The sequence below is a fragment of the Rhamphochromis longiceps genome, linkage group LG1 (genome assembly GCF_057381845.1).
Source record: "Rhamphochromis longiceps isolate RC_006_pf linkage group LG1, R_longiceps_female_GT1.1, whole genome shotgun sequence".
NCBI classification, from domain to species: Eukaryota; Metazoa; Chordata; class Actinopteri; order Cichliformes; family Cichlidae; genus Rhamphochromis; species Rhamphochromis longiceps.
This window is the reverse complement of record NC_140557.1, coordinates 23,117,132-23,129,808: the sequence shown is the minus strand read 5'-3', so window position 1 is coordinate 23,129,808 and position 12,677 is coordinate 23,117,132. Positions and strand designations below refer to the sequence as shown.

At 39.9% G+C, this 12,677-nt stretch overlaps 1 protein-coding gene across 5 annotated transcripts; it reads right to left on the bottom strand.

Annotated features, from left to right (window-relative positions):
* Positions 1 to 27: 27 nt before the first annotated feature.
* On the bottom strand, positions 28 to 12,389 carry golm2 (golgi membrane protein 2). Of its 5 annotated transcripts, none has more exons than XM_085402699.1 (10): positions 11,328 to 12,389; positions 8,398 to 8,452; positions 6,788 to 6,890; positions 5,587 to 5,677; positions 5,241 to 5,367; positions 4,939 to 5,022; positions 3,795 to 4,073; positions 3,318 to 3,455; positions 2,073 to 2,240; positions 28 to 978 (listed from the first exon to the last, which is right to left on the bottom strand). In XM_085402699.1, exons 1-10 carry the CDS (start codon positions 11,652 to 11,654, stop codon positions 899 to 901), a joined length of 1,452 nt encoding a protein of 483 aa, XP_085258825.1. In that variant the 5' UTR covers positions 11,655 to 12,389; the 3' UTR covers positions 28 to 898. The 5 variants fall into 5 exon arrangements, with proteins under 5 accessions (XP_085258825.1, XP_085258828.1, XP_085258826.1 ...); XM_085402702.1 differs by having other exon boundaries at positions 2,154 to 2,240; XM_085402700.1 differs by having other exon boundaries at positions 4,939 to 5,019.
* Between the last annotated feature and the right edge of the window lie 288 nt (positions 12,390 to 12,677).

The window sequence follows — 12,677 nt, the reverse complement described above, 5'->3', positions numbered from 1 at the left end:
GCATTGACTCTAAAGTACCGTCACAAATGACATGAAGCATCACCTTTAATAAAATAAAATTACATTCATGTGCCTTTCCATGAGAAATCAATTTTCCTGGTTGCACAAACAGAACTAATTTTATGTTCACAGAAACCTCATTCATGGAAGCATTTGTACAGTATGTCAGCTCCACATGTGCTTGGTTAATCACACTGTAGGACACCAACATTGTTCTAAGTATTGCTTAAGCATGAGTATTTTGCTCAATTTGATTAATAAAAAGTTTCAAATGCATGCAATGGCATCATTTAAGAAAAAAGAAAAGCACTTTTTAGTCTGTCAAAGTAAGAAACGGATTCAACAGGCCATGAGTAGAGTCCTTGGCATTTGTAATGCATTCCCACTCTTGTAAACAAACAAACAGAAAAGTTTTCCATATAAGAGTCCCACGATTATGTTAGAAAGGCAGAATGCCAAATTAGTCTCTGATAAACATCTCAGATGAAGAGTTTGTACCAAGCAACAGCAAAGTGAGAAGAAGAAGAGTAGCTAAACCAAAACATGGTCTGTCCTTGAAGTTCAGATGTGGGTCATTAGGGCCGGCATGAGCCGGTGCAGTTATCAAATACTCAACAGTCAAAGTACAGTATATTATCTCTACTGTCATAACTTAAAGCCATTAGCAAATTAACAGCAGCTTGGGGAAATGCCTTGTGTGTTTTTTTCCATAGTATGTTACATTATTTAGAATTACTTCATTAGCTGCAATGTCTGTTCTTCAAAATAGTCCATGACATTGAGATTGCAACCTATAAAAGTTCTTAGACATACTGATGTTTTTTTGTCAAGAGAAATCTCACTTGTGGAGATGGGTCTGAATGTGTTTTTTATGAGATACGATTGTATGAGTTTCCATTCAAAGAATGTCGTTGGCTTGATGTCTTTTTTTCCCATAATCCACAGCCCGATCTCCCTGCATATCTCGATCGTCATCATCTAGAGGGAAAAAAAGAAGAAGAGAGAAACACAAATATTAGAGAATGCACAATTAAACAGATGCAAAATTTACTACGTGTTCTGAATAATCTCTGGTATATGAGGATGACACCATAATGTAACATCGTAGTGCTGACTTTAAGCTTTAAAGGATGTTGATGTCAACCTTCTGTGAATTGTGTAATATCCAGAGCCCTCTCTGATTCCCTTCAGCAACACTGATTTATGTACAAGAAATATATCAACAGATTGTTCATTTTAGAAGAAACTCAACCCACATCATTCTAGGATATTAGCTTTCCTGTTGGTAACTTTAAATAGCAAGTGCATATATATATATATATATATATAAGAGACTTCATGTTATGGCATATGTATCTGATAAATGTAAGACAAATGAAAAAACAGCCAATCACAGAACTGGCAGATCAGAAATAAAATTATTTTTTCCTTTGATAGATTCAAACAAAACACAATTTCCCTAAAAATACTATTGTAGTTTCGGTATGAAATAGTGCAATTTCATTTAAAATCCAAAGGGCAATCAAAACAAAGAGAGAGAAAAACAAACAATAAAAAAAAACAAAACAAACAAAACATGGACATGCATTTCAATATTTCAAGGAGAACACAGACACATTCAGGAACACAGTGAGCTATATATATATCTACTGGGCTAGATGTAGGTCAGATGTTTGGTGGGCACAGACAGGTGGTTTAGCTAAAACGAAACATAGGCAGGACAGAAAACACTAGATGACCACTCAATTACTCTCACAGAACCACAAGTTCCTGGGTCAAGTTCTCCCTCTACATAAGATAAGAGGGTATTAAGACTGTTATAGGGCTGAGTAAAAATATGCAATTCTCCTGAATTGCACACAAAGCAGTTCTGCTTTGATCCTCAGGTATTTTTGCCACATTTCTTTTTTTTTTTTTAAATATCTGTATTTACGATGACGTAAAGACCAAACTCAGGGTTGCTGTGAGCTACTTAATGTAGCAGGTTGGCAGGACAGGGGTGGAGGGAGGGAGCAAGGAGGAATGGTGGATAAACATCTGGACAAACAGTCCAATCCCCCGGCCTGGCTCACCTTGAACGTCTTCCTCCCCACCATCACCATCCTCTTCCTCATTGTAGGCCAGCTCGGCCTGCTTGTCAGCCTCATACTCACCCACGTTCCCATCATCCCCATTGTAATCCGCCAGCTTAGAGCCGTGTTGCGGATCTACTGGGGACTCGTTCTCATCAAAGAATCGGCCTGCAGGAGGCAGAGAAGGGCCTCATCAGGACGGAAGGGAAGCGAAGGCAGTTGTAGGAAGATAGGGAGGGGAAATACTGCATCATGTATGCATGAAGGAAAAAGTAGTTGCATTAAGAGAATGACAAAAGATGAGAAAGATGAGGTAAATACATGGTGCCTTCTGAAGAGAAAAAAAAAAAAAGCCAATCGTGGTCTTGGATGCAGTATTATAAATTAAGAGTTTGCCTACCACAAGATTCACAGCATGTGGTGGCGGTAGTGTGGTCCAATGTGGCTTCAAATAAGAGGCCTCTTTGGAGAGATCTGAAAACTAACTCGAAAACTAACTCGAAAATGAGTTTTTACTGCTGCAGTTTCTTTCACACCAGCATATAAGACTGCTTATGTTCCTGTCTAGACCCTCACAGATTTCGAACCGGGATGGGAATTGGGATGAGCTGTGCAGTCTGTAAGCTGATAATGTAAACAGAGATGACAGCAAAAACAAATCACCTAAAGGGTGTTAACTTCTACACTAAATTGAAATTTAGAAGAAGGATCAGAGCAGAAGAAAAACAAAATGAAAACTTAGTGGGTTTTTTAAGCAGCAGGGCTGCAGATGACGAGATGGAAGTGTAAAAGAGAGAAAAGAACTGAACATTTTAAAAAAGAGAGAGAAGGAGGAAGAAAGCGCAGTAGAGCAGAACAGAAGTGAGGTAACAGGAAAGGAAAATTGAGGAGCCAAGTGTGTCATTTGTCTCCCTCCCCCTGCAAGAGACCCTTCTGTGACAGCCCTAACCATGTTCAGATAGGACTTATATACTTAGAAGTCCCATCTTTCATGAAAATGTGTTATGTTTAGGAGGATGCACTGACTTAGAAACTGGAAAAACTGTACACATGACACCACAGTAAGTTATATTTTAATCCCTGCCTTATTAGATATTCAGAAAAGTATAAACAGAACTAACTTACCATAAATGCTATAATTGTACTTGAGTGGAATCAATCAATGAGTTAAAGAAAAGAAAATAATCACTACCTTCATTGCCAATAGCAGGGTTCACTTTTTCAGAGTTTATTAGAGGAACTCACTTTGGCGGTGGTGTACTGGTTCTGCTGGAACTTGGTCTTTGGCGTGGTGAGGCTGGATGGGATTGGGCACCTGGGCAGGGTTGGGGGGAAAAGGAATCCTCTTCAAGTGTTCACCTTCAACTCTGACATCACTGGGAACTGATTATTAGAAAAACAAAACAAATACTTCAAACGTCAGGCGCAGTTGTTCCCAGTACTGCTTTCTCAAAGCTATATTTGCCTTCTTTAAGGGAGCACTCAAACTTTTGAAAGAGGTTACACATCACTTGAAAAACTCATTACAAATGGAGGAACTGTAAACAAATAATGTAACAGGATAACAGTTCTCTCCCCTTTCAGTCTAGATGTGGCAAAAGACAAACCACCCAAAAGCTAAAAATCTATAATAAGCTGTAGTCACATTATTATCCCATGCCTAAAGGCTCAAAATAAACATTGTTAAAATTAATAGCAGTTACATGGATGTGGTTACTGCACCTCGAAGTTGCCTTTGCTGTTCTCCCAGCTCATCTGCCTTGATACCCACTTTGTTGTCTTCTTCAAATACTATTGATTTGTCTCCCTGTTTGTTGATGCCTGGAGGTGCAATCACTACGGCTCGGCCATCCAGTCTGTCCTGCTGGAGTCCGGGCTGGTCCAGCAACATGCCCTGGCCTCTGGGACCATCAGCTCCCCCGACTCCAGGTCCAGCACCGGCTCCCACGGCCACATCCGGGGCTTCGTCGTGTTTCTGGGTAATGGCTGGTTTCTTCAAGCCTGTAGGCCAAAGACAATGTGAGAAAGGTCAGTGACCTACTTGCCACAAGGATTTTGTTTTTTTTTGTTTTTTAAAAAAAAAAAAAAAAAGGGTAGGGTTACAATCAGTGACAGAAGGGAGAAGGACTTCCTCACTTTATATGCACTATTCAGGTAAGTAAGCTATGTGGGTCAGTTATTGTTCTCTAGTTACGGATTCAGTTTCACTGTATTTCACTAAAAAGCAACCTTGAGGGGTTGAAAAATGAAACCCAAGTTGAAAACCCAAAGAACTATCCATCCATTTTCTTCCACTTGTCCAATTTAGAGTTGGGAGTTTCACTGCAGCCCATCCCAGCTGCCATAGGGCAAAAGGAAGGGTAACCTGGACATCCACACAGACAAGGGGAGAACATACAAACTTCACACAGAAAGGCTCCGGACAGCTAATGGATTCAAACCCATCAGGCAATGTTTATAACCATCACACCACCATGCTGCCCACAAAAGAACCATAATTCCTCAAAGCGGCACCTGAGGCTGACTCCAGAAGTGACTCATTCCCTTTAGACTCTCATGTTAAAATGGCCAAACAGCAGAGTCAACAAGTTTAAAGGCAGGTAAAAAAAAAAAGAAAGAAAAAAGAAAAGCAGATTCAGTCTGTATAGCAAATTTCTTCCTTCATGGAAACTGTGATGAGGTGAATTTAAATCTAACTAACATGTTTACTTATATTAAGGCCTAATCTAATGCTGATTATGGTCTGTCAATACCTATACTGGCCGATTAAAAAGTCCAAATGTTTTTGTCATTACACAGCTACAGAATTCTTTCAAATCAATAATTTGCTGAGCTTGATCTCTGAAAGTTTACATTCATTACTTACCAAACTGCACATCGTCGATTTTTCCCACCTCACTGTCTTCAATACCAGGCATGCCAGCATCACTGCCGGGCTTACCCATCTCTTCTGTAACACAGCACAGGGAATGGGAGTGAAGCGCTAGCATATTAACAGGATTAACAACCAGACAGCGTGAGGTAACTACTATTTACATTAAAATATTAAAAGATCCATGTGAGCAATTATTATTGATGATTTTCTCCTAAAAGTCAACATCTTCATTTAACGTGTAGAAAGCAACATAAAGTAAACGATAGCAGCGTTGCTCAACTTAATCACTCTACCTTTCAGATTGGAGTGTCTGTCATGCCGGTGAGTGGCCACTGTATGGCGCTCTCCAGCCGTCTCCACACCAGGCTCTGTATCTGCATGTCTACCCCCCACTACATTCTTGTGACCATCCACTGCACTCTGAAAAGGAAAGCAGATTACAGAAAAGACAAAGCTGTTTAATGAACAGGAAAGCTTAGAGAACAGAAACACAGGACAATTCATTTCTATTTTAAATACATCTGTGTTAAAGATCCAAAAGTAGTGAATAAATGCAATGTGCAAACAAAACTTTTCATCATTTACTAAAGAAACACAAGAATAGCTCTTATCCTTTTTGTTAAGATTAATCAGACTAACCTGTCTTAGCTTTAGTGTTTCTTCCTCCAGAGTCTTTTTTGCTTCTTCATACTCGTCTTTCAGTTGTGCAATCTGGCGTCCACACTGTAAACTAGTTAACATGTATTCATTCAGTTTCATCTGCACAATAAGGAATTTTTTCAATTTTATACATAAAGAAACTATAAAACAAAATCAAATCAACAGTTGCTTTTCTCTATTTTACACTGCCCTACACTCCTGATAATAAACCTTTGCAGACAAATAATGTGTTTATTCCACTATTGTATGTGTAACTTCTAGAAGCAAAATATAGCAAATATAGCATTTCACTCCATTCATGATACCTGCATGATAGGCATGTAGCCAGTTACTTGAAAGCTGTACAATCCCTCTATAATTTCCTGAGATTTCTTGCAGACAGCGCCATTTTTGCAAAAATTATAGCACAAAGGGATAAGATATCTTTTGTCCAGTAAGTTGACCATTATCCCTTTTTTTTTTTTTTTTAATTAAACTCACTTTGTCTACTGGATAACTGTGTTTGGCCAAATGGAGTGTTGCCTCTAGGTAATTTCAGTGAATCCTTGTGAGCTGGACGGACACACTGTACAAGCTCGCTTTTGTGGATGTGAGAATTTGACGATTCATGTTAGCAAACACTACACTGTTTTGCTTGGTCTTGATGCGTCAATTAAGCAAACACACAAAAAACACACCTCAAACTGCAGCACAAGTTAGTCGCACTGCTTTGCCATGCAGACGCAATTTTACAGCACTTGTTGAATTTGTTCTTGGTTAACATCACTTGCCCTAAATCCAAAGTACTTCCAAACAGTGGGTAATAATCTGCTTCGAAGAGCAACCACTTCACTTCCTGCTGTGCCACACTTTTGATTTCTGCTCTGATGGTCTTATCTGTACCACATAAGTACGGTCAAATAGAATGAGGAAACTTCATGCTGTGCGGTGCAGGGGAAAGCTGTGATTGGCACATGCTGGGCACATCATCAGGCAGTGATTTACGAAGTGCCTGATTAGATTTTTTTCTGTGCGTTCTGGTGGTGTAGCATGCATTTTCAATATCGTTTAATTATCTTCATTTAATTGTGGAAAACCAAAATTGTGATAGACTAATTGTGCAGCCTTAATCTCTGAGAGCTCACAGTTCCTCGAATATGGGTATATCTAAGACTCAGGCACATGTAAAGAACTAACATACCTTTCATATTCCAGTTTTCTTTCCAAGTTAGTGTTATTTTTCTTCACTTCTCTTAGCTGCTCTTCCTGCTTCATGAACTCTTGCTTGAGCTCCCTTAGCTGCTCTGTTTGTAATAACAGACACACAAAAACAAACATTTTGAAGAGGTTTATTGAAAGACTTGTACTGCTATATGAAATTGCTTTGTATGTTACATATTCTGTGTTAAAGGAATTGCCAGAGTGCCCTCTGTTGGCCAACACAGGCTGAAGTCTATGGGCTCAAAATGTGGTCATAAATATTTTGTACTTGTAAAAAAGATTTGTATGTGTAAAAAAGATTTGTGTGTGCGTAAAAAAGATTTGTATGTGCGTAAAAAAGATTTGTGTGTGCGTAAAAAAGATTTGTGTGTGTGTAAAAAAGATTTGTATGTGTAAAAAGAATTTGTGTGTGCGTAAAAAAGATTTGTATGTGTAAAAAAGATTTGTGTGTGGACTTAGAAAAAAAAAACCCTGGAAGTTACAAGTACGGATTTTTGACCCTATTTTTCTTCCCTTCATCTGATTGGTCAATGTCATGTCAATCACAAATGTAACAATCCAATCAGAGAACAGATGGGTTTGGCTGTCGGAGGGGCGCTGTTTTGAACTGCAGGTCCTTGAAGGGTGATACCGTTTGAAGCTGGAGGATCGCTATATAAATATCCGATAGCAGCTAGGTCCCCTAACTTTCAGTAGCTGTTGAAAGGATAAAGTTGTGGTATATCAGTGGTTAGAAATAACATTATTACTTTAGGATTAGTTTAACACAAAGTCAGGGCTGACCCAGGACCATTGCTGTGAGTCACAGTGCGCAGCATAAAAGTCCTTTCACATCGGATGCAGGATGTGCTGCTAATGCTAACTGCTAACTAAAAGCAAAGGATCCAGAATTTGTTACGCTGGCTGCTGGGCTCTGTGGGTTTTTGCAGCAGCTCTACCTGTACTAGATGCACCTGCTCCTTGTCTTTTCTATCTCTGACTTTATGTCCTCTACAAGAGTTTGTTTTTTTTGCTAGTTCTTCAAATGTTCAATAAAAACATGTATGCTAATTCATAACGAAGAAAGCTTTGTAATGAAGACTGTCATTTCCAAAACACTGCCCGCCCCCACCCCGCGGTCCGCAGCGCTGTTGAAAAGGCTGTGGAAGTCCCTGTATTAAACACGTAGACCTGTGACACAAAAATCACCAAACTCGGACGACCACAGACTGTTTTCCTTAGTGGTGATGAAGGAAAACGCTGGGTTGGCATGTAAAAGGGCATTTATTCCCTTCAAAGACCTGCAGTTCAAAAAAAGCGCCCCTCGACAGCCAAACCCATCTGTTCTCTGATTGGATTGTTACATTTGTGATTGACATGACATTGACCAATCAGATGAAGGGAAGAAAAATGGGGTCAAAAATCCGTACTTGTAACTTGCAGGGTTTTTTTTTTTCTAAGTCCACACACAAATCTTTTTTACACATACAAATCTTTTTTACGCACACACAAATCTTTTTTTACGCACACACAAATCTTTTTTACACATACAAATCTTTTTTACAAGTACAAAATATTTATGACCACATTTTGAGCCCATAGAAGTCTTACCTTTAAGCCTTTGAATTTCTGTCATTTGGGCTGTGACATCATCCTGCAGCTTCATCTGCAACATTAAAAGAAAGAAAAAAAAAAACATGTATTAGTTATGGTAAAGATAAAACCAGTTTAGGTTCCTGCATTATCAGACAGCTGCACGAATGAAAAGAGGGGAACAGGTTAATCCTGTTATGCTTCATAGTGAAAACTGGTTGCAGTCAGTACAACCCTTTTCTTTATTCCAGTACTCTGAGTCATGCAATACTGATCCAACGCCTGTTCTGTGATCTCAATCTACAAAATGTTTCAGGATTTATTTCACAGAAAAGAAAAAAGCACCAGCACACAAACTGAAAGCTCATTTATTGCTAGTTTATGAGTTTTTTGGTTTTGGCTTTTTTTATTTACACTTTGCCACCAGGTAAACCATAATAAAATCCAATACAGCTACGCAATAAACATTAATGATGTGAAACTTAAAAGTCTCTCTATTACCCTGAAGCTTCTGGCTGCGCTTTATTTTGTGTTCTAGTAAAATAAATGGCATGCAAAAACTCATGAAGAGCAGTAAAATACCAAACAAGAAAGTTAAGCAGGGGGAAGGAAGGAAACTTGAGGCTTTGGACATCACAGTGACACCCAAAAGCTACATTTTTTCTGTCCCACTAGATTACAAATATGGATTTCAAAGCATGAAATGTAAAAACAGCAGCTATAGTTAAGTTGAAGTTATACTTCTATAAATACAACTGAGGTGGCAGCAAGGTTTTCCAAAGCATCAAAAAGATCTTGGAGGCTCACTAGGATGCATGTACCCACCATTTTGTCATTAATATTTAGCCATATTTTCTGAAAATAATAGAAGCAACATATTGAAAATATTAATTTGCAGAGCTACGGGATTTGTACTGATTTTTATGGATATACTTTATCTGCCTTTCTACCAAAAACTTGTCATTGTTAGGCATTCGAGCTCTTGAAACAGTTGGGCAGACTGACTGAGCCAGAAGGAGGTCAATAAGACTGGACAGGAAATACAGCATTAATGTCAACTGCTCTAAGACTAAGGCTTGTTAGACGCTCATAAGTGGGTAATGGCCTCCCTGTGCCACCGGGCTCTTTAGAACAACATGGTCACACTAAATGAAGAAGTATAAGGCTCCATAATTCATTCTTGCACCTAACTTAAAAACTATAGACTCTACTGTTTGAAAGCCACTTATCAGACTTATCTGTCACTTTCTTTGTGGTACACACTTCTCACAATGTGAGGCAGACTGTTGAAACAAGGTTGGTCTGTTGACAGAAGAAAGGAGGAGAACAACCACTCTTTAATGGCTACCTTTATCCTGAATAAGGAAACACAGAGCCGGATCTTGGAATTTAGTCAAGAAATAAGGGAGCTTAGACAATGTGTTCATGTGTTCAGCCAGTGTGTTCATGTATAGCCCTTTATAAGTATCATATAAGTATTATGTTGCAGGTCAATTACATTTTACCAGTAACCTGACTCCAAACGTTGGGAGAAAGTTTTGTGTGTTGTGGCTAAGGACAGCTCATCAATAAATGTTGAGCAAAGCAAGGCAATGTTACCCACAACCTTACCCAACCTGATAATCCTGCAGATTTAGTTGTAACTATGCAATAAATGTGTTGCTTTATTGTATAAGGTTGCATGAAGTTAAAACGATTAGTTGAAAATCATGAATGCTGCATTTGTTTTATTGCTGTCTGTGGTCAAACCAGAGAGCGACAATCCACACTGGATAAACATAAGCTAAACAATTTTAAGCTTTTGCTTTTGAAAAACATCAAACCGAGCCAGACTGGATGCAAATTACACACCCAGGGCGGCTGGACTCGGACCAAAAGTTCAGAAGGTGCTGGGACATAAAAGCCAGTGAAATACTGGCTGGGTAACTGTGCAGGACAAGAAGTGGGAATGTCCATGTGGCGCGCTTTGATGTGCCTTTCACAGTGAATACATAAATGCCCCCACAGACGTGTAATAATGTGCTGATAGAATGAAAGAGCAAATCAGCAACAGAAACAACATCATAAAGTTGAATTCAATTTGCTTTCTTTTGTGAATGTAATTTCCCCTGTTATGCACCGGAAGATAGTTGGCAGCAATGTAGTGAAATCTAACAATTAACAGTGCAAACCAAAATAATCGAGCAAAATTAATTGTTTCTAGATGAATGAAACACTGCTCTGTCTAGCACAAGCACCTCTGAAGTTGGACCAACAGCACACACCACATCACCAGTGTATGCTCCAAAGCCTGCATCACATAATACATCTCAAATAACAAAATAATTGAAAATCACCTACAAAACCACAGTTTAAGAGGCCTATAAACACCCTTTTGATTCAGGAAGCTGTCAGCTGTTAATTTCTAGCAAGATATTCTTGGTGGAGAAATATTCAGGTGAAAGCAATCGAGAAAGATGAAACTATGTGGCTCATACTCAAGACAGCCTGCCTCACCTCTCTTAAGTACATAAGATATTTGCACTTTCTGATATAAAGTGCTGAGATTACAGCACAACAATGAGATAAGGTGGTGAAATTAGACATGGTGATATGACTGAGGCTAAATATTGTCCTTTCCTACTTGTATTACAAGTAATACTTGTCCATACACCCCCAATTTGGTGTAATGAAGAACCTTCTTGTCATTCCTGTTTGCTTTTCCTGAGAACATGACACCCACCTCTAGATTAAAAAAAATGAGTGAGTCAGTCTTGCCCCCAAACACACATAATTATTACAGTGACACTCGGTCAAAGACGAATAAGCTTGGTTCTGTATAGATGCTGTGCCGTACCCAGGAAATGTTTTATCTGCTCTAATACCTTGCGTGACCTGCAATGTTAAATTTCAGTAAAAACGACACTTAACTCGATCAAACCAAGACAAAGGCAAAAAGAGAAATGTACCTTTTCATCTGTGCACTTTTTAATGAGAGCATCCTTGGCCTGGAGCTTGCTCTCCAGGACGCTGTAGTCCCCATCCTTCTGGTCGATCTGTTTCCTGTGCGTGTCCACCTGCACCATCAGCTCCGAGTTCCGCTTCTCCAGCCGGCTCCGCGCCGCGTCCGTGCGCTTCACCTGCGTCTGCACCTCCGCCAGCTCATCCAGCAAGCGGCCGTGCTTGTTGGACACTGTCCAGTAGTTGAAAGACAGCACGACGATGATCACCATCAAGAAGATGAAGATGAAGGACGGGAGGCGACCTCCCCGTCGGTTTGCGCCAAACCCAACCATTTCCCAAACAAAGTCTAACGATATTTCAGGTTGTTACTGCAACCCAACGAGCTCAGTGAAGACTATTCTCCCGGTGTGAAACACATCCGTCTACGTGACATGCCGTGTATATGCGGCAAGCGCTCGGAAGTCCAGACGTTTAACAGACAGTCATGAACGCTAAAGGACCTTCATATTTCTAGTGATCTTTGCTCTCCTTCCTCCTTCCGCTCACTAGGCATCTTCACTGCAATCCGTCCAATGTTAGTAAGTGAAATACGCCCGCAGGGACGTGGCCTAGCTCAGCTGGCAGACGAGACGTGGACACGACGGCGCCGTGGCACTGAGGAATGCTATAAACCATATAAGCTAGCTGTACAACGTTAGCCTTTAGCTAATTATTTTGTGTCCCTCTGGTAAATCGAGCAGTACCGGACGCACAGACGTCTGGAACTCCACTAATCCCTAAAATCGCCGTCAAACAGGACTACTGCTGATCCTGAATTCTGACCCCGACGTTACGTTAGCTCGTATTAACTGCTAGCTAGCAACCGTAGACGCGAAAACACCAGCGGCTGCTGTCAGAGAAACACATTGTCTTTAATTGCGAAGGACTGGTTTGAATCTCGTAATACAGCCAATTAAACCTTAAAAAACCCACTGTGAATACTGGGTTTCTGTTATACACTGTCCACGATTCACTGCCTTCCACACATCACGTCTGCGCTGCATGAAGTTGCAATCAGCCACTTTAATTTCCGCTCGCTGCCAGCGGACGTGCGCGTTTCAAAATAAAAGTCTACATTGGTATTTAAATTTCTTTCATAACTCTTAGCACATCTGAACGCTATAGACTTTAGTTTATACTTTATATATTTGTGTTTTACATTATCTGTTAAACCATTGTCTACATGACAAAAGCGATTAAACCTGCCTTAAAACACTAAACAGGGACATACGTTATGACCAGAAGCAGGGCGGTCTTGAAGAGTGATTGATCTGGCTTTAGTACACAGAAGACAGTGCGATATTTCCTTTTTGCGC